General features: G+C 43.3%; 1 protein-coding gene across 1 annotated transcript in view; it reads left to right on the forward strand.

Moving 5' to 3' along the window:
- The first annotated feature begins 873 nt into the window (after positions 1-873).
- LOC122941188 (lysosomal acid lipase/cholesteryl ester hydrolase-like) overlaps positions 874-23,373 on the forward strand; it is a 49,977-nt gene continuing 27,477 nt past the window's right edge. The window contains exons 1-2 of the mRNA XM_044298237.1: positions 874-990; positions 1,686-1,827. Coding sequence (XP_044154172.1) covers positions 971-990; positions 1,686-1,827 — 162 coding nt within the window. The 5' untranslated portion in view covers positions 874-970. The remainder of the gene's footprint in view (positions 991-1,685; positions 1,828-23,373) is intronic.

Raw genomic sequence — 23,373 nt, forward strand, 5'->3', positions numbered from 1 at the left:
ACACAACGGAAGTGTTTCTTTCCAGTATTGAGCCCCTATGACGGATCTCAATACCGGAAAACTTAAACGCTAGTGTGAAAGTAGCCTAACACAGCAATGACAGATCCTAATACAGTTTTCTATTGTGGCAAAAAAAAAAAAAACGGATCCGCACCCATTGACTTGCATTGAGGGTCATGCTGGATCCGTCTTGCTCCGCATCCGAGGACGGAAACAAACCCCAGCATGCTGCGGTTTGCTCTCCGGTATGGGAATGCAACCAAACGGATAATAGATGTGAAAATATCAGTTTTTCACTGACTGACTGCCCCTACACAATCGAATGAGTGTTTTTAACGTCAGTTTCACAGAAAGGCATGAGTGGAAAAAAATAAAATAAAAAAAGCCAGTTAAAAATGGACAGTCTCTTCGTGTGCATGTAGGCTAATGCTAATATACACGCCTCCACATACAACTTGTGCAGCCAAAAAAAAAAAAAAAACCTGGTACAAGACGTTCAAGTTATGACGTTCCGCAAGGAAGATAAAAAATAAAATAAAAAGTTGGAATCCTTGAAGTCAATACTGGTTCGGTCCTCAAGGGGTTAAAATAGTATGCACGCGGTAGAAAAGCAGAAAGCCCTCCTGTAAACCTCCGCAGTGTGAGCTCAGTAAGAACACAAACTGGCCCGGTCTTCGAGGGGTTAAAAAGCCGCACAGAAGCAGGACGACGGAACAGGCGCGGCGTGAGCTCAGCCATCACAACACCCAACGTCACGTGACCCGGGTCGCCGCTCAGTCTAACAGACTATCACACTGTCGTGACACAGAGGACACCGATTGGACCTTTCTCCTACAGGGCGCTCTGATTGGTCGGCTCGGCAGGCACGGTCAGGCCCCGCCTCTTCAGGGAAAGTCTATGGGGTGAGCAGCGGAGCGCGAGGAGAGGCTGACGTTCTGTGTACAAGTGTCGGACTGTCCTGGTGGTACTGATGCTGCTCCCCCCTGCCTGGTACGTACGCGGCACTGCTTCTGTGTAGTGATGTATGGATAATGCATAGAGCTCTCCAGCCATTTTTATTGTATTACTTGCATCTTCTGTCTTTTTACTAGCTGCTTTGTTGAACTTTATTGCCATAGGTTGGGAGGGGGGCGTGTGTACAACAATTTGGGGGACAGTTTTGCTGTTTCTGTAGCAGTCCTAAAAATACTGGATCTGTCAATAGAGACCCCAGAAAATGGGTCGTTTTCTAGATACGGCGCATACTGCGAGCATTGATCTGTTATGCAAGTTATATAAAGTGCGTTACGCACGCAAATTATACAAAATGCATTCTATATGATAGGGGCAGCTTGTCCACTGTTACATCAGTCATGTGACCCTCAAAGTATTACAAACCACTCTGTGCCCAGGCATGTGGCCAGGGGGTGGGGTCACACTGACAGATCAAGGAATCAGTGAGGACTGCATTTATGTCAGTCACATGCAGTGTAAAGCATGGGAGATCCAGTGTTGGGCCCCTTCTATAATCCATGGTGAACAGTTACTGTAAATAACTTCCCTCTCTCTACTAGACACCCCTTCTGTTACTGGCACAGGCCCTAGACTTGAAAAGGAACCCTTAGAAAAAGAACGAGATAAAATGTCATCTTGTGTAAGTTCTTTGGTCAGTCCAAGACTATAACGTGTCCATTTCTATTGTTCAGCGGTCCCAGGATGTGGTTGTTGTCTGCAGTGACCATATTGATCTGTGGCCTTGCCACCCAGTCACTGGATGTGTCACAGAAAGCTAGACGAGATCTTCAGGACGTCCGATACACTGGAGAGCCTGAAGACAACATGAATATAGTAAGTGACATACGCCGTGCACCTTATAAGTGTAATAAGGTTAGGTACACATCTGTGGTGTGGCCTCCGTACTGGATCCATAGGTCCCCTCTGAGGTATACAGGCATCTGTGCTGGTGGCTGCCATCAAAGAGTGATGGAACAGCCATTAAAGGCCCCAGTGGCGATGTACATAGTTCTTTGAATGTGATAACCTTAGTTTTACACAGATCTGGTTATTATGGTAAGGGTCCTGAAAATAAGTCCTTCCCCTTTTCCTGCCATCAGTTTGGACTGGGAACTTAAAGTGGCCTTGGAAAAAAATACTAAAAGTGGCCCCATTTTGTAGTCCGGTCCACATTGATGGAAGGCAGTGGTAGCAATACCATATTGTGGCACATTATACCATCCCAACAGAGCCAAATACCACAGTCCATCACAAAATACTGCCAGCAGCACCAAACATCCCCAAAAACTTCTACTGGCCAGCTGTGAGGAGGGCCCAGACGAAATTTCCCTGTAAAGTCAATGGCCAATCAGCCTCTTCTGACTTCACTGATGTGTGATGGGCTAAAAGTGAGGTGCTGCTGAACCCTGTAATAACCACTTCTCATACAAACCATGCCAAAAGTTACCACTAGCCAAAAACTTGTGTCCTTCATTTCATACTTCCCATAGTCTCACCTGGAGCTGGCATTTTTCGTAAGCAAAAATGCCCCACAAAACACAACACACACTCTAAAAACCTACGGGTAAAGGCACCCCAAGGCCACCCACACACAATTGGGAGTGAACACACACAAGACCCACACAAATCTGTATGTAGAAAATATAAATAATGTGGCGCACAGGAGGAACCAGAGATCATATGAACCAGTGCTCTCAGTGGAGTAGGTTCACCCCATCTACTCAATTAAATACCTGACTTTTCATTTGGAAGTCAGGTAAAGAGAAACTGGATGTTTTTTTTTTTTTTTAGAAGAAATTTATTTTCATGAATATAATCTTAAATTTATGGGTGTTACAAGTAGGGAATTGTTTGGAATTTTTAGATTTGCAAATTTATGTGGAAGATAAACTAAAAAGTTGTACGTATATCAAGCCGTCAACTAGGAATAGTTATATTTTATACAGCAGTTGTCATCTCCCCAGTTGGCTCACTAATATTCCTCAAGGTCAATTTCTAAGAATAAAACTACACTGTACACTGAACACCAAATTTGAACAAGAAGCTGATAAAATTAAAAATGTTTCTAAAGAGAATATCCTGTTGAGCTGGTAGACGGAGCACTGAACAAAGTGAGGAACATGGAACGAGCTGACTTTTTGGTGAAAAATATAAAGCCCTGAAGGAACAGAAGGGAGACCAATTATGGTTAATATTACCGTATAGCCATGACCACAAAAAGATTAGACCATTATACAAAAACATTGGCACTTAATACAAAAAGTCAAAATAATAGGCTCCACCATCCCTACTAATCCCCTCATTACATTCACCAAAGCTGCAAATGTAGGCAATAAAGTAGCACCTACAATTAAAAATGATATGAAACAGACCACGTCGATCCAAAGTTGGGCGAGTATTTTTGTTTTTTTAGATGTGGGCAATGTAACAATTGCAAGATCACTAGTTGTTCAGAGGAAAAGTAGTAAAGTGATATCAACTACAAATGAGCACAGACACTCTATAAAGCTTTTTTTATCTTGTAATACTGAAAACGTTATTTAATGTTGTAGAGTGTCCGTGTAAACGCCAATATGTTGGGAGGACCAAAAGGTCCTTGAAGAAACGTATATCTGAACATGTTGACAACATTAGGAAAGATCTGGAAACCCACTCATTAGCCAACCATTTTAGAATTGCCCACAATAAAAATACATCAGGCCTAAAATTTGCAGCTAACCCAATGGTTATTTGAGTTGAACACTCTGCTTCCTGGTGGTCTGAATGCCAAGTTCGAACTCTTTGGTTTCCTTTAGACATCAGGTGGGCGCCCCTTGCCGACAGCTAGCCTTTCCAGGTGTTTTAATTCCTGGCTGGTTTTCCCTTAGTAAGGGGCCCCCACCCTATGCTTCGCCAATACCTTTGCTAAGAAGTTCTTCCCAACTACAATAAACAGACTTATGTTCGGATGGGATATTATGTTTAATAAAATCAATTTTGGGATGTATAGTATATCTAATGCTATAATATACCCCTATTTGAAGGAAGGATTACCGAGATCGATCTCTTTAGCAATTTATATACAAAATCACAACATTACCGCATGTGACCCGATGCGTTTTGTATACCAATTGAAAGAACTACTAAGTGCTTAACTGTATGTTGAGATTGAGCTACAATATTGCTTTGGCATTTTTTAACTGGTTTTATTATTCCTTCTATATTCCTTTACGATTAATGAGATGGTCATATGTGTTCATATTTGTATACTGATGTCTAAGTTATTATTTACACATAGCAGCATTTACCATATTCGAGTAAAGGATCAATGTTAAAACTGCCATCTGGTTCTGACAACAAAAAGATCCAGACTTTGTATGACATCACAACCCCTATAAAAAGAGGGGCATTCTGGGGGGGAACTTGCAACCACTGAGGAAGGGGCTATTCAATACCCCGAAACATGTCTGGTTTTAATCCCCCAAAGGACCACTTGCTAAGTGTGATGAAGAAAATCTATACGAAAGTGCCCATTGTCTGCCGCGCAGTAGGTGACTGAAGACTTTAGGGCTGCAACGATTAATCGATGTAATCGGTTATATTCGATAACTGGATTCGTTGTCGACGAATCCAGTTATCGAATAATCGCCGATTCGTTGCTATGCGGGCGGGCGCTGCATCTTTATTTTACCTTTTTACAATGACGCTCCTGTAACAGCCAGCCAGGCAGAGCGGACGGCAGCGTAACGTCACTCACGTGACACGCCTGCTCTGCCTCCTTCATTCATGAAGTGGGCGGAGCAGGTGCGTCACGTGAGTGAGTGACGTTACGCCGCCGTCCGCTCTGCCTAGCTGTTACAGGAGCGTCATTGTAAAAAGGTAAAATAAAGATGCAGTGATTAGTCCGACTTATAAGCATTGGGGCCGGGGCTGTTACGGGGAGGGGGGAGGATCTGTCTATGGCACTGCTATGGGAAGGGGGGTCTGTGCACTGTTATGAGGAAAGGGATCTGTGCACTGTTATGCCCATAACAGTGCACATATCCCCCTCTCCATAACTGCGCCGCCCACAGATCCCCCTCTCCATAACTGCGCCGCCCACTAGATCCCCCTCTCCATAACTGCGCCGCCCACAGATCCCCCTCTCCATAACTACGCCGTCCACAGATCGCCCTTCTCCATAACTACGCCGTCCACAGACCCTCTCCATAACTGCGCCGCCCACAGATCCCCCTCTCCATAACTGCGCCGCCCACAGATCCCCCTCTCCATAACTGCGCCGCCCACAGATCCCCCTCTCCATAACTACGCCGTCCACAGATCGCCCTCTCCATAACTACGCCGTCCACAGATCCCCATAATAGTGTCGTCCACAATTTGTTTTAATATGGCCTTTGAACATCATTTTTCAAGTAAGATCATATAAACCTCTCTTTTGTAATTTTGTCGTTTTTCCCGATTAATCAATTAATCGTAGAAATTAATCGGCAACTAATCGATTATTCAAATAATCGTTAGCTGCAGCCCTAGAAGACTTGCTGAACTAGAGACCATATACAATTATCGAGGTCCATGTGCAAACAAGTCGCCGGCGTGGGAGTTTAGACGGAAGAAATTTGTAAGACTACGGTCGATTACAAAGACTAACGAACAGTCCAGAGCAATTTTTGGGCACTTGCTCCATCGAATGGCAAGATCGTTTGATTTTTTTTTATGCCGGCTTATGTGCTGGGAACACAGCGAATTATTTCAGCGGGAAGCCGCTGAGACTTCAACATAGTGGGACGCCGCTAGTACTGCTGGTTGGGGGAAGAGCTAAACACAAGTTTTTCTATGCGATTGAGTTCTTATTAACCAACCTTATTCAATCAAACAGCGATTCTTATGGGATTTAGACTTCTCTTCAGATCTATATTCGAATAAGCACCGATCCTCAAGATCTTTCATTGCACACCATTGATTGCTGCTATTGTGTATGCTGTTCTATTGAGACATCAGTATATGCACTTTGTTTTATACAGCGATTTTTTTATCGATTATATTATCGATTTTATTGTGATGTATTTTATTGTAGATGTCCTTGATTTTTATGCTCTAGCCAATATTTTATTGTTTTTAGTCTACCCCTCTATTGGGTAGTACTAGGTTTATCTTATAATAAATTCAGTATTGGTCTAGATATCTGAGAGCGCCCAGTAAATTCTGTTCTCATTACAAATTTGTATGAGTTTCTGCAGCATATCCAGTTCCAAAATCTGAAGTGTCGAACAGCGGATTCAAAGCTGTTTTGCTGCAGATCTTACCATTCCACTGAAAAGGGTGAAAGCCACAGCTAAAACCGCAAACATAACTGACATACAGAAAATTTGGAAATCCGCACAGCAGGTCAATTTCTGCTCAGAAAACATCTGCAAAGTGTACATGACCTACATGTAATCTCCTGCACTCTGCTGGTACTGTATGACACTGCGGTTTTTCTGCACGTATTCCACAATGTGTGCTGCTGCCTTCTGATTAATTCTATTAAAGGGGTATTCCGTCTTTTAAGTTCTGACAAGAACGGTTATCTCATACCCCTCGGAGCATACCCCTTGAGGTTAACAGAGCGGTAGGTTGGGTATACCCACTGCCATTCCATTCATCTCTACAGGAATGTGCCAAATACAGTGCTTTGCAATTTCCTGAAATCCTGTAGAGAGGAATGGATTGGCAATTCACATGCACAACCTACCGCTCTGTTCATTTTGGGGCACTCCGAGTGGTATGGGTACCCATTCTTATGATCTGTGGTGGTCCCAGCGGTAGGACCTCCACCGTCTATTAGTCATCCTCTATTCTGCAGATAGGAGATAACATAACTGAGATACCCCATTAAAGAACACCTGTCCGCATGATCAGCCCCATTAAACCAGGGGTAATGCCTGGTAGGGTTCGTCATCCTGAATAAAATGACGTGTCTTGTGTCTATGGTGAGCTGCTTCCGAGATGCTTTTTATATGCAGTTGATCTGTTTTTTTTAGCACAAAGGAGCTGTAGCACTTTGAGCACTGCTAAGGGTCCATTCACACGTCCGTTTTTTCTTTCCTGATCTGTTCTGTTTTTTTGCGGAACAGATCAGGACCCATTCATTTCCGCATGTCCGTTTAAATATAAAACATGTCCTATTCTTGTCCGCAAAATTTGGATCCTGGTACAATACAAAGTCAATGGATCCGCAAAAAACGGAAGACATTCGGATGTAATTCCGTATGTCATCCGTTTTATGCAGAATCCGTTCCTGGAAACACATACATTTTTATTTTATTTTTTTCCAATTTTTTTTCCAAAGAAATCCAAACAACTTTATTTGATTATTGAACTTTATACATGTTTCCGTTTTTTGCGGATCCGCAAAAAACTGATGACATACGGAAACCTTTTCAGGAACAACGGATCCACAAAAACGGACCGAAAATCGGGATATAGGAAAATACTGACGTGTGAATGTAGCCTAACACCCTTGTGCACGCCCATCCCCCCTTTGACAGGGCTAGACAGGATGCTCATTGACAGCTTGTGCAGCACATCACATGCTACTTTGAGGTCATGGGATCTACTGCGCAAGCGCAGTTACCGAGCCAACACAAGAACACAGGCCTAGATGAGATGTCTAGCCCTGTTTAAAGGGGAGTGCAGAGGGCACAGCGGCATTGCATTAGTGGTGCTCCAAGCACTATGGCCAGTCCTTTGGTGTAACTTTAAAATAGGTAATTTGCTAAAATATTCCAGCAGTTCAGCCTAGAGACAAAAGTCAGTTATTTTACTCAGCATGACCTATATTGCATTATACCTGGTTTAATAGGGGTGATCATGCTGTCAGATGCGTTTTATCTGAGTATTTAACAGTGGGTTTCACAAGCCAGATAAAGCCTTGTTCACATTACTTTAATGGCGTATTAGGTAAACCTGACTTGCATGCCAAGCACGTCCACAGGGCTCCCTTCACCCCATGGAGGTCAGAGACTTATTTTGACCTATATTGGCCCAGTGTATGCTGTATACCACAAAAAAATAATAATTTACAACAGTAGAAAATTCAGAGAGCGAAATATACTTTTTTCTCATCACCATAGACAACATTCCACTGTGTGCCTATAGAGCGACAGATACATTTCTATCTTATGGGGGAGGGGGGGGGGGGGGGTTTCTACCGTCCTCTGGATAGACAGGCTGAACTAGATGGACAGATGTCTGTTCAGCCTGTCATGGTGTCATATGAGCATAGTTCTTATCTAAAACTTAACTAAAATAAAGACCAATCCCAAATATGGTGCAAAATGGCCACGGTCCTTTAAGGGTTAAAATACATAAATCAAATTTAATAAACAATAAATCAACCATTAAAATGTCAGTAAAACAACAAATGTCCCCCCATGAAGCTGGGTGACTAACCCCCCCCTCTAACTCAGGACCGCGACTTCAAAGGGGAGGGCGGGACGACGTCTTCTCTTCACAGGTTCGGCGACTGACAGCTCTGAACCCGCTTGACAGCTTCTATAAATATTCCAAATTCCTGCCACAGAACAGCTGGCCAATCATGGGAGGGGCAGAAAACAGGTACCCCAGATACAGGTGAGCAACCATCATCCAATCAGAATCCGTAACTAGATTTACCTCAGATTAGCTGAAAAATAAATGGCAGAACGAAAGCACAAAGCAGGGAAAAAAGGACAGAACACTAATAATAAAAGAGAGCACGTAAAGTACAGTTACACCCATCATGCTCAATGACCCCATAGTGGAGCCTCGGCATCCGCCTTTGTGCGCACTCATTCTGTTATTGCAGCCCTCCATTAGATAGTTACACCCAGGGCTTTTCCTAGCATAGCAAACCGAGGCTGAAAATGTAAATGGGGCCTTTGGGGCCACGAGGAGGACATCCTAATAGGCTATTACGGACATGTTCTATTTTTGCAGAACGAATATACAGACAAACGGAAATGGAATGCACATGGAGTAACTTCCTTTTTTGCGGACCCATTGAAATGAATGGTTCTGTATACGGTCCACAAAAAATGGACCAGACACAGAAAGAAAATATGTTCATGAGCCCCAAGGACAAAAAAGAAAAAACCTTGGTGGAATGTTGCGTTTTTTTTATAATCTCACTCCACAAAATTCTTTCAGTTTTTCAATACAAGATATGGTAGGTTAAATGTCAAAAAACAACCCCTTGTACGACTATGAACAGAGTTCAAAAAAGGTATTGGTTTTTGAAGTTAGAAAGGAAAAAATTAAAATTAACCGAGCCCTAAAGGGGGTATTCCATCACATACAATGTCTGGGACCCACACCTACAATGAGAACAGATCAGGGAAATGACGAGGGCGCACTGCGCATGCAGCCTCCATTCATTTCAACGGGGCCGACAAAAATAGTTGAGCACTGGCGCGGCTATTTCCGTCTGCCCCATAGAAGTGAATGGGAGCAGGGACCGCATGTGCAGGTGCTTGGTGGTGGACGGACCCCAGGTCCAGCCACAGCTCTCCTCGCTCCATTGCTACAAGAGGACAGTTTTAAATTAGAGGGGCAAAAGTTTAAAAGTAATATCAGGAAGTATTACTTTACTGAGAGAGTAGTGGATGCATGGAATAGCCTTCCTGCAGAAGTGGTAGCTGCAAATACAGTGAAGGAGTTTAAGCATGCATGGGATAGGCATAAGGCCATCCTTCATATCAGATAGGGCCAGGGGCTATTCATAGTATTCAGTATATTGGGCAGACTAGATGGGCCAAATGGTTCTTATCTGACGACACATTCTATGTTTCTCCTTGTAGGTGCGGGTCCCAGGTGGGACCCGCACCTATCAGACAATGGGGCATAACCTAGTGATATGCCCCCATTGTATGTGATGGGAATACCCTTTTAAGGGGTTAAATAGTGATTATATAAGTGTTTAAATTCAGCCCTTCTGTTTTTTTCTAGTTTAGCAACCAATGGCTCCTAGAAAGCTTTTTTTCAGGCTGGAGCACTGGGTCAGGGGAGGCTTTGCATCAGTGAAGAAATACTTATTTTTCTTATAAAAATGTCCCAACTTCTTCCTAGAAAACTCTTTCCTACTATCTCCAAAGTAGCGAGTCTCATGTCAGTACTGAAATACCTTCATGATTTTACTTCCCCATAGCACAAGAAAAAAAAAAAAAAAAAAGCCACAAGACTCATGTCTAACACGTTAACCTCTTCCTGTAAAAAAAGTTAAGACAATCCAACTGCTGTTTCCATTTTCACCAAAGAGAATTCAGTTATTTTTCTGTTCTGATCTGTCAGAACAGAAAAATAAAGAAAAACAGATCCCGTGAACCAGTTAGGCAGATTTACAGCTGTTTGAGAATTTTTTTATATTTTTTTTGTTTAGATGAAAAGTTTTCTGTCTAAGAAAACACACCTCAGACGGAAATAACTGATGCAAAGGATCAGTTTTTTCCCTTTATGTTTCTGGTCTTCTAATGTCAACTCTCCCTGAACAGTATCTGTCCCACCACCGCTGCCATCCTGACAGAGACCATCATAGGCCTGCTACCTGCTCAGCCTCTCGCTGGCCACACCGGCTGATCAGTCTCAACCAGTGGGTTCACCATCTTCTCAGTTAAGACAGTAGGCACACCTTAGATGATAAAGCTGGTTGTGGCCAGCTTGCACCCAAGTCTATGGTATTCCTCCGACAGAGGAACAGTATGCCAGAAGACACTGTATAAGATATGGTCATAAAAGGTCTTTGGGTTGAGTTATAATTTAATGAATTGAGTGAACTATATCAGATTTGTAGAGTCATTGATATAGAAGATGAAAAGGTTTTCCAATATTCTTGGGGTCAATTGTTGTAGAGAAGCCTTCTGTATTGTTACTCAGGATGTCTACAATCATTTACGTTTCTAAGGCATCCTGAGGGCAGATCGATTCCCATTCAAATACGAACACTAGATTGTATCTGCAACCAGTCGTGATGTCTAGTCAGTGCGATCTCATCACAATGTGCAAATGACAGGAGTTGTCCAGCATGGACCCCTGAGGAAGCCAGTCTGACCTGGCGATACATGTGGGGCGTATTTTACCTACCTTTTTGATATTTTCAATTTTTGATGCCATATTCATTATGCTATGTCTAGGTATTGTTTATTACTCTGGCAGTGTTTGTTTCCGTTTAGAAACTGGTGATTGCAGGTATATGTGTTGGACCTATTTTCCGTCCACACATGGCTTTGTAATTGTATACAATGATTTTAATCTGTGGGTTTTGTTCTTTCAAATAAGCATTTTTACTATAAGAGGTGCAGCCTTGTATGCGGTATTTCTTTTGGTTTGTTTCAATGGTTGTGCATTAATACCGTGGTTTGCACTCTTAGTGCATTTGTTGTGCCCCCTTAGGCTACTTTCACATTGGCGTTTTGGCTTTCCGTTTTAAAGATCCGTTCAGGGCTCTCACAAGTGGTCCAAAACGGATCAGTTTTGCCCTAATGCATTCTGAGTGGAAAAGTATCCGCTCAGAATGCATCAGTTTGTCTCCGATCAGTCTCCATTCCACTCTGAGGCGGAAACCAAAATGCTGACTTGCAGCGTTTTGCCTGACAAAGCAGAGCCAAACGGATCCGTCCTGGCACACAATGTAAGTCAATGGGAACGGATCCATTTCCTCTGACACAATAGAAAACGGATCCATCTCCCATTGACTTTTTATGGAGTTCATGACCGATCCTTCTTGGCTATGCTACAGATAATACAAACTTATCCATTCATGACGGAGGCATGTGGTTGTATTGTAACGGATCCGTTTTTGCAGATCCATGACGGACTGGCCCAAAACGCGAGTGTGAAAGTGGTTTCTTCATGTGGTTAACAGGTTTTGCTTTTGTGATTTGTCTAGGATTCTTTTGACCAGGTATTTGTGAAACACTTGTGATTTGTGTTTGTCCCACATATATAGGTTGGGTTATGGTTTGTTAAATATTTGTTTTATTGCTTAACGTGGTTTTCTTTTATGTTATGGTAATTGGTTTGTGTTTTAGCAATATTAACACGTTAAGGACCCAGGACGGGAATGCTCGTCCTAAAGGGCTGGTACTTAGTGCCACAGGACAAGCATTCTCATCCTGCAGCTCCCCCCCCCCCCCCCCCACCGCCGCCCGTGTGCGGTGACGCAATCAGCGGCAGCGATCCGGCTCTTACCGACAGCCGGATCCCTGCTGCATCCACCAGCATCGGTGATAACGCCGGTGGATTAACCCCTCATATGCTGCAGTCAGCGCTGGCCGCGGCATATGGGAGGTTTGCGCTCCCTCACCTCATCCATGGGGCTCGGCATGTACGGAGGCCTAAGAGGCCCAGCCCCCAGGCTGGGTCTCCTAGGCAACTTAGCATCTTATAGTGTAAGACACTAACAGTACAATACGGATGTATTGTTCTGCATTAAAACAGGGATCAGACCCTGTAATGTTGAAGTCCCAGAGTGGGAAAATAGTGGGAAAAAAAAAATTGTAAAAAAATAGAAAAAAAAACAAGACAAGTAGTCGTATTAGGTATCAACCAGCTTTATAAAAATATCACATGACCTAACCCCTCAGGTGAACAGTCAAAAAAAAAATAATAAAAACTGTGCTAAAAAAGCAATTTTTACTCTCGAACAATGCTGAAAAAGCTCTTAGGTGGACCAACTCCTATTATTATAAATATGCGAATAAGCCGGACAAACTATTAGCCAGTCAGCTCAAGTCTAAACAGAGGATCAATCAGGTCTACCAGATACGTACCAGGCCTGGGCAGGTCACTTCCAATCCTGACACCATCTATACGATCTTCCATAATTATTATAAATCCCTTTACTCTGCCCCGGAAAGTGACACTAGTATTCAAACTGACAGTTTCCTATCATCTATTCGACTTCCCTCATTAACAACAGAAGCTCAAACGGAACTAAATAGCCCGATCACGGCGGACGAAGTGACCTATACCATTAATTCCCTGAAATTAGGCAAGGCCCCTGGGCCTGACGGGTATTCTGCATTATATTATAAAAAATTTAGTCACCACCTTACCCCCCATGTAACGAATTATTGTAACCAACTATTGCAGGGGTCTATTCCTCCTGAGGAATTTCTTAAAGCGTCCATTACAGTTATCCCCAAGCCCAATAGGGACCCGCTACTCCCATCCAATTACAGACCGATTTCCCTCCTAAATATTGATAATAAAATCTTCACCTCTATATTAGCAAATAGACTCAAGAGATTTCTACCATCCCTTGTGCACAAAGATCAAGTTGGGTTTATACCAGGAAGGGAGGCCCCTGACAATATCAGGAAAATCTTGAATATTATCCACTCATCTGGCAAGCACAAAACCCCTTTAGCTCTCCTAGCACTTGATATTGAGAAGGCCTTTGATACTGTAGCCTGGTCCTATCTGTATGAGGTCCTCTCTAGAATGGGTATCAATGGTCACTTTTTGGCTGCTATACAGGCTATCTACTCTACTCCGGAGGCCTACCTTAAACTTCCCACAACTAGCCCCTCCCCCATACGCATCAACAGAGGTACGAGACAGGGGTGCCCCCTTTCCCCAGCTTTATTCGCCCTTGCCATAGAACCCCTGGCTACTCATATTAGATCACACCCAGATATAAAGGGATTCATGACAGGGGGGTCAGAATATAAACTTAGTCTGTTTGCAGACGACCTGCTACTCACTATTACTAACCCCTTAATTACTTTTCCTTCCCTCATGAAACTGTTGGAATCCTTTACTAAAGCATCAGGACTATCTATTAACCATGCCAAGTCCGAGTTACTTTTATGCAATACCCCGGACTCTACTAGGCTAGCAATAATGCATAATTTCCCCTTTCAATATAGACCCCAGCACTTTACTTACCTAGGGACCCAGATACCAGGTAGTTTGAGCCTAGTTTATAAGACCAATTACCTGCCCATATATCGTAAAATACGACAGGACTTACTGGCATGGCAAACCATGCAAATATCTTGGATAGGTAGAATAAACATAATCAAGATGGTAGTCCTACCTAGGTTACTATATTTGTTTAGAACCTTGCCAGTTCCAGTCCCTATCAAGGACCTGGAATCCATACAGAGAGATGTGATGAAGTTTATCTGGGCAAATAAACGGCAGCGTATATCTAGAGCGACGATGTGTAGACATAGAACCCAGGGAGGCTTGTCAGTACCCGATTTTGTGAAGTATTATAGGGCAGCGAGATTGGCCCAGATGTTCTTGACCCTTCTTGACCCGCGAGAACACCCTATCTGGATCGGGATGGAGCTCGACAATTTTAAACCCTACACCTGGAGGGCTTTAATTTGGTCAACCTCTCCCATTCCTCAGGTTCTGCATACTAACTCAATACTGTCATACTACTCTATCCTACTTTGGAGGTCGGTCCGATTTAAGTCTACACTGCAGGGCAGACCCTCGCCATTGGAAAATCTGTTGGGGAATCCTGCTTTCCTACCAGGTACTCAGTCGCACGTACTGGATTGGTGGGTGAACAATAACCTATGTTCCCTACTCAAATTTTTGAATAGAGGTAGACTGATCTCTTCTACGGATTTTATAGAGAAGTTCTCTCCTCCCACTAGAGAGCACTATACCATGCACCAAATTTTCTCCTTTTTCAGAACAATTATGCCGTCGGACCGCCCCATAGAATTATCACCATTTGAGCGTTCAATCAATTTTTCTCTGTACAGACAGGGGTTATTGTCTAGAATGTATGCAGCACTTAATGCAGTTCCAGTTGGCTATAAGATGCCGTACATGAGGGCTTGGGAAGAGGACTTAAGCCGAGAATTTTCACCCTCCAAGTGGTCGGAGCGTTCTACAACCCTTACGAAGGGCTCTTGGCAAGTCACTTTGGCCGAGTCCTCGGTAAAGGTGCTCCATAGGATTTATATGGTTCCAGCCCGCTTACATAGTATATACCCAGAGGTATCCCCGATATGCTTTAGAGGGTGCGGTGAGATAGGGTCTATGATACATATGTGGTGGTCATGCCGAATGGCTGGGAGGTTTTGGAGCAAGGTGACAAATTTAGTCTCATCGGTTTTGGGATACCCTTATCCAATGACAGTTACCTTCTGTCTGCTAGGGGATAAACCCCATAGATTGCCCTTTGCCAAATTCAAGCTGGCCCAATTCATACTCATGGCAGCCAAGATCCACATAGCTTTTAAATGGCGTTCAAATTCCTTATCCTTTCAGGCTGTCCTGGATAGGGTCAATAGAATATTATTATGTGAAAAGCTCTCAGCCATTCGTACCGACACGTATGCCGCCTTTGAAAGGGTATGGGAACCTTGGATAGCTTCCCCTCATTCTTCAAACATCCGATACAGCATTTCTCTCTAACTCTTTGTGACTTCAGACTGGCTTATGTGAATGACGCCCTTTCTCTCTCTCCACATATAATTATGTATGTATTATCCAATGACTCATAACCTACTGCGATGTTTGTTGCGTGTAACTCCAAGAATATTTTTGTTTTATGTTCTTTGATTTAACATTTGCCGATGTAATGACTCTTATGCTCAGTATTTGATAAACCAATAAATGGTTTTTGAAACTAAAAAAGCAATTTTTTTTCTCATCTTGGGGTACTTTCACACTAGCGTTTTTTTTCTCTTTCGGCGCAGAGTTCTGTCCTAGGGGCTCAAATCCAGAAAAGAACTGATCAGTTTTATCCCCATGCATTCTGAATGGAGAGCAATCCGTTCAGGATGTCTTCAGTCTTTTACTGATCAGGCTTTTTAGAAAACCGTAGCAGGTTGTATTTTGCCTCCGGCCAAAAATCCGGAACACTGACTGAACGCTGGATCCGTCATTTTTCCCATTGACTTGCATTAATGCTGGCACTGTGTGTTCCGTCAAACCGGATGCGGCTTTTGCATGTTAAACCCGAAAAATTTGAAAAAAGTTAAAGTCCATAAATGGCAGATCCATTTTTTCCAATGCATTTTTTCATTCTGATCAGAATCCTGATCAGGATTCAAATGTAATCCGTTTTCACATGTTATTCCGGATCTGGCAGACAGTTCCAGCGACGGAATTGCCCATCGGATTCAAACAACGCTAGTGTGAAAGTACCCTTACATCACTAAAAGTGCAACACCAAGCAATTAAAAAGCTGTATGCCCCCAAAAATAGTACCAATCTAACAGTCACCTTATCCTGCAAAAAAATTTGCCCCTAAGACAATTGCACAAAATAAAACTATGGCTCAGAATATGGAGCCAAATTTTTTTTTGTTTTAATAAAGCTGTTATTGTGTAAAGCTTAAGTAAATAAAAAAGTATACATTTTAATTTGTAAAAAAAAAAAGGGACATTCGGTATCGCCGCGTCCGTAATAACCTGCTCTATAAAAATATCACATGACCTAACCCCTCAGGTGAATACTGTAAACAAAATAAAAAAAACTGTAAAAAAAGCAATTTTTGTCACCTTACATCACAAAAAGTGTAATAGCAAGTGATGAAAAAGTCATACGCACCATAAAATACCAGTCATCTCATCCCCAAAAAAATGAGCCCCTATACAAGAAATGAAAAACTATGGCTTTTAGAATGTGGAGACAAAAAAAACATTTTTTCAAAAATGCTTTATGTAAAACTGAAACAACCAAAGAAAGTCATATTTGGTATTGTCGCATCCGTGACAACCTGCTCTATAAAAATACCACATAATCTAACCTGTCAGATGAATGTTGTAAATAAAAAATAAAATGTTGCCAAAACAGCCATTTCTTGTTACCTTTCCTCACAAAAAGTGTAATATAGCAACCAAAACTGCCACCTTAGGCCTCTTTCACACTTGCGTTGTCCGGATCCGGCGTGTACTCCACTTGCCGGAATTACACGCCGGATCCGGAAAAACGCAAGTGTACTGAAAGTATTTGAAGACGGATCCGTCTTCAAAATGCTTTCAGTGTTACTATGGCACCCAGGACGCTATTAAAGTCCTGGTTGCCATAGTAGGAGCGGGGAGCGGTATACTTACAGTCCGCGTGGCTCCCGGGGCGCTCCAGAATGACGTCAGAGCGCCCCATGCGCATGGATGACGTGCCATGCGATCACGTGATCCATGAGCTTGGGGCGCCCTGACGTCACTCTGGAGCGCCCCGGGAGCCGCACGGATGGTAAGTATGCTGCACCCCCGCTCCCCGCTACACTTTACCATGGCTGCCAGGACTTTAGCGTCCCGGCAGCCATGGTAACCACTCTAAAAAAGCTAAATGTCGTATCCGGCAATGCGCCGAAACGACGTTTAGCTTAAGGCCGGATCCGGATCAATGCCTTTCAATGGGCATTCATTCCGGATCCGGCCTTGCGGCAAGTCTTCAGTTTTTTTGGCCGGAGCAAAAAGCGCAGCATGCTGCGGTATTTTCTCCGGCCAAAAAACGTTCCGTTCCGGAACTGAAGACATCCTGAACGGATTTCACTCTATTCAGAATGCATTAGGATAATCCTGATCAGGATTCTTCCGGCATAGAACCCCGACGACTGAACTCTATGCCGGAAGACAATAACACGTGTGAAAGAGCCCTTATCCTGTAGTTTCCAAAATGGGGTCACTTTTTTGGAGTTTCTACTCTAGGGGTGCCTCAGGGGGGCTTCAAATGGAACATGGTTAAAAAAAAAAAAAAAGTCCAGCTAAATCTGCCTTCCAAAAACCATATGGCAGTGATGGCTAACCTTGGCACTCCAGCTGTGGTGAAACTACGACTCCCAGCATGCTCCATTTATTTCTATACAGTTCTGAGAGCAGCCAAGCAAGGGGGGCATCTTGGGAGTTGTAGTTTTACCACAGCTGGAGTGCCAAGGTTAGCCATCACTGCCATATGGTATTCCTTTCCTTCTGCACCCTGCTGTGTGACCATACAGCAGTTTACGACCACATATGGGGTGTTTCTGTAAACTACAGCATCAGGGCCATAAATATTGAGTTTTGTTTGGCTGTTAACCCTTGCTTTGTAACTGGAAAAAAATGGATTCAAATGGAAAATCTGCCAAAAAAGTGAAATTTAGAAATTGTATCTATTTTCCATTAATTCTTGTGGAACACCTAAGGGGGTTAACAAACTTTGTAAAATCAGTTTTGAATACCTTCATGGGTGTATTTTCTAAAATGGGGTCATTTTTGGGTGGTTTCTATTATGCAAGCCTCACAAAGTGACTTCAGACCTGAACTGGTCCTGAAAAAGTGGGTTTTAGAAATTCAGAAAAATTTCAAGATAAGCCCTCTAACATCCCCAAAAAATAAAATGTCAATCACAAAATGATCCAAATATGAAGTAGACATATGGTGAATGTAAAGTAATACCTATTTTTGGAGGTATTACTATTATAAAAGTAGAGAAAAGTTTTTGGGGAAATTAGCAAATTTTGGCAATTTTTTAAAAATAAATAATTATTTTTTGGGACTCAATTTTACCACTGTCATGAAGTACAATACGTTACAAGAAAACTCTCAGAATGGCCTGGATAAGTAAAAGCGTTGTAAAGTTATCACCACAAAGTGACTGGTCAGATTTGCAAAAAATGTCCGGGTCCTTAAGGTATTAATGTTGCGCAATTCACTGTAAATTATATTTTTTCAAATACATTTTGTTGGTGTGCTTTCTTTGCCGACTGTCCCCCTAGAACTTACGTAGGAATATTTTTATTGCTCAATATCATCTTATTTAATATTGTCGATCATATTTCTTACAACTGTATCCAGCATAGCCGATTCTGCGTGACTCCACCGGAGACCATTGACTATAAAGGGCTCCGGAACAGCCTGCCGGAATAATTTACCACTAGTGTAACTAGCCTAAGAAGCCACTCCAACACCGTAGATTTGGGTGTAAGCTGGCCACAACCAGCTTTATCATCTCTTGTCACAGCAAGACATTGAGCTCTCCACAGCAATCAGTGTACATTGCCAACACAAATACTAGGCCGCCTGGCCACCATCTGCACATGACTGTCCCTCACGACCAGGGTCTAACACCCATTTCCCCAAAACACAAGTCCTACTTTATACTATACATCTGGTCAGAGGTCTAGTCTCGTCCCTGGGTGACACTTACCACCCATATGCCACTTTGGAACATATCTATACATCAGTGATGAGCGAAACCGATTTTTTTTTAGAACAGAGTTGTCCATCACCGTACACGTACATTGTATGGGCTCTGCTGAGACTACATTAAGATGATCGCCATTATCGGGAGATTAGTCTTGTGTATGCGCCATTACTGTAAATAGCTGCACCTGCATAAATGTATTTCATAACAAATCTGAGGCCGGATTCGTCACGTGCGCTGCAGTCATTAATAAGACCAGGTTCGGATTACTTACGGAATACATTGATGCATGCACCGCCACATACAGCAACAGCATAGCTGCCAACTGTCCCCGATTTTCAGTCAAATTTGCGCTGTTCTGGGCCAAAAATGGGCAGGGCTTGCATGCTCCGATTTAACCAACTGAAATGTTGGTATGTATGTAACACATGCATAAGTCAAAGTCTCCCTATGACAGCGGCCATCTTAATGTAGTTTCAGAGGGGCCCCTTAGACAACACATGTAAGCATTGTACAGCGATGGAGCGGGAACTCCATTATTGACCTAAACAAATTTGGTTTGCCCAAAGCAGTACAAGCCCGATTCACTCATCTCATATTTAACACTTTCTGGCTCTTAAAATAAATGTTCCCAACCTCTTAATACGGTTCACATCATTTAGGGGTGGGGGGGGGGGGGGGTCTTATAAAAAAAATTGGGGTCTAACCCTCCAATTCATCATAAAAAATTAACCTTAGGGTGCCCTCACACACAGCAGATTTTGGCCAGATACAGACAAGCAAGTTGAGTGCATGTAACTTGCAGCGTGTCAGTGAGAGGATCCGTCCTGGTGTATAGGAGATCTGGCTTAGTTGCCCATAGCAACCAGATTCCACCTTTCATTTTCCATATGAGCAATGAAAATACAAACAGGTAGGATCTGATTGGTTACTACGGGCAACTACGTTTTCCTCTACCCCAGTTTATCTTCCTGGGGGGGGGTGATTCCTTTGAAATTACAGACACAAGCCAGTTAGCTAATCTATTACTAGACAGGACAGGGGGCATGGTGACCATCTTGTAGAAGTTCCACCTTATAAATTAGACATTATGGAATGACTATTATATTTACAGGCTGTTGGGATCATCTACTGGCTGTGGGGTCAGCAATAATAGACTCAGATTTCTAAAAGTCCATATGGTGCCTTATTTTTCATCCAACACAACCAGGTTACCCATGACTTGGGGTGAAGCCACAGCACATGACACGAAATAAACTCCTGCTCTTCTGGGCGCTAACTATACAGAGACCTTTTCTCACCTATCCTTTCAGCAGATCAGTCCTTACACAGTCACATAACCAGCAGACACTGACTGAGGCTCTGAGGCCTCTATTTATTCCCCAGTAACGATCCCAGTAGCCACACCTGGGATCTCCTCAGGCTCGGTGGAATAGCTGGTCTGGAGTGAGGGTGTGGACTGGTATGTCACACTTCCAAACCTAACTACCATTCCACAACAATCCAGCCCACAAACAAAACAGCTCCAGCAAACTACAATTTGTGGGAACAAATACAGCTTTGTGGGGCACATTGATCACGCTAGTGCAATTTTACACTGATTTTCTGTGGGTTAAAAGTTTCTCCTATTTATAATGTGTTTCTATTTGAGTTGATAAATCAGTTTTTTGCCATTCTTTTTAGGCTGCCTTCACACCCGGCAGATTTTGTGTCAGAAATGTCTGCGGCTGAAAATCAGTTTCGTTCACCTGAATGCGGCTTGCAGAAATCCATGTGCTTCCTGCCCCATTCAAGTGGAACTGATTTTCAGTTGCAGAATTTTCTGTCACAAAATCCGCTGTGAAAGCTCCCTTAGATTGTTTTAAGGGGTTTCGTATTTTCTAGGTGTTATTTATGTCGCTGATCTAATGGTCTAAAAAGTCGCATTCTCCCCAGAAAAGTCGCAAATATATTTTAAGAAGTTGCAGATTAAGGCCTCATGCACACGACCGTTGTGTGATCCCGTGGCCGTTGTTCCGTTTTCCGTGATTTTCTGCGGACCCATTGACTTTCAATGGGTCAGTTGAAAACTCGGAAAATGCACCGTTTGTCATCCGCCTCCGTGATGCGTGTATCCTGTCTTATTTTTTTGACGGACAACGGTTCACGGACCCATTCAAGTCAATGGGTCCGTGAAAAAACACGGATGCACACAAGATTGGCATTCGTGTCCGTGATCCGTGGCCGAAGATCTGTCTGCATAAAAGCTTTTTCAGAGCTGAGTTTTCACTTCGTGAAAACTCAGATCCGACAGTATATTCTAACACAGAGGCGTTCCCATAGTGATGGGGACGCTTCAAGTTAGAATATACTACGAACTGTGTACATGACTGCCCCCTGCTGCCTGGCAGCACCCGATCTCTTAAAGGGGGCTGTGATCTGCACAATTAACCCCTCAGGTGCCGCACCTGAAGGGGTTAATTGTGCGTATCATAGCCCCCTGTAAGAGATCAGGGGCTGCCAGGCAGCAGACTTCCCCCTCCCTCCCCAGTTTGAATGTCATTGGTGGCCAGTGTGCGGCTCCCCCTCCCTCCCTCTAGTGTATTATCATTGGTGGCCAGTGTGCGGGAACCATGGGAACGCCTCTGTGTTAGAATATACTGTCTGATATGAGTTTTCACGATGTAACTCAAATCCGATGGTATATTCTAACATAGAGGCGTTCCCATGGTGATGGGGACGCTTCAAGTTAAAATATACCATTGGATTGGAGAAAACTCAGATCCGATGGTATAATTGGGACTCCTGACTTTACATTGAAAGTCAACGGGGGACGGATCCATTTGCAATCGCACCACATTGTGTCAACGTCAAACGGATCCGTCCCCATTGACTTGCATTGTAAGTCAGGACGAATCCGTTTGGCTCTGCACGGCCAGACGGACACCAAAACAACTTTTTCCTTCATGTCCGTGGATCCTCCAAAAATAAAAAATAAACGTCGGTGTGCATGAGGCCTAAACTGAAAGTCGCATCCATTAATTTAGCAACTTTTTAACTTCATCAGAGTCCCAAATATGTGACTAATTGCAGATACATACACCAGCCAGCAGTGGGCGGAGTTTTGCACATGTAAACAAATCAAATTTGGACGTTATAAAGGCGCACTTACATAAATCACACTAGTCCACTGACGAAACAGTTAACTTGAGCTCCGAAAACAGAAGGAAAAATGAAAGATACGCAAATACGATGTGAAGTCTAAAACAAGACGCAAACAGTAAATGCGATTAAAGGGGTTTTCCTGTCTCTCTTCCTGCTTGCCATAGACATAGCAACAGCGAACAGGAAGGGAGACAGGAGACGGCACGCATGTCTTCTCGTCAGAAAGCTGATCGTTAGGGGTGTTGGACCTCCGAGGATCTGATATTGATTAAAAGCTTGGACAACCCCTTTAAATAGAAAAGTTTGCTTAAGGCCTCCTGCACACGAACGCCCCGTGGCCGTGCTGCGCAAACACCGACGGTGGGGCAGCCGCAGCGGATCGCGGACCCATTCACTGTAACGGAACGGAAACCCGTAGTGCTTCCGTGGGTTTCCGTTCCGTGCTTCCGTTCTGCACCATTCCGCATCTCCGGATTTGCGGACCCATTAAAGTGAATGGGTCCGCATCCGTGATGCAGAATGCCCAAGGAACGGCACCCGTGTATTGCAGATCCGCAAATGCGGTCCGCAATACGGCAACGGGCAGCACACGTTCATGTGCAGGAGGTCTAACACAGATAAAATAAGACTGAAACAGGCGCAAAACCTTTTGAGAAATGAGCTCTCCTATATTCTCTTTATCTCACCCAGCTGAGGATTTACCACTCAAAACTGAGAAAGGGCTCATGCACACGACCGTATGTATTTTGCAGTTTGCAAAACACGGATCCGCAAAAAATACAGATGACGTCCATGTGACATCCATATTGCATCAGTTTTTTTGCGGATCCATTGTAACAATGCCTATCCTTGTCCGTAAAACGAACAAGAAAAGGACATGTTCTATTTTTTTTGCGGACATACGGACACGGAATGCACACGGAGTCATTTCGGTTTTTATTCAGGCCCCAGTGAAGCGAATGGTTCTGCATATGGACCTTTAAAAATTGCAACGGAAATGGTAAAAAAAATTCGAAGTATGCTAGCCCTGAAGTGGAGAACAAATTAGGGCTCGTGCACACGGCCGTTGGTCGGATGTTTCTTGCATTGGTGACCGCAATTTGAATGGGTCTGTGATCCGTCCGCACTGCAAAAAGATAGAAC

This window comes from Bufo gargarizans, chromosome 6 (genome assembly GCF_014858855.1).
Source record: "Bufo gargarizans isolate SCDJY-AF-19 chromosome 6, ASM1485885v1, whole genome shotgun sequence".
Lineage (NCBI taxonomy): Eukaryota > Metazoa > Chordata > Amphibia > Anura > Bufonidae > Bufo > Bufo gargarizans.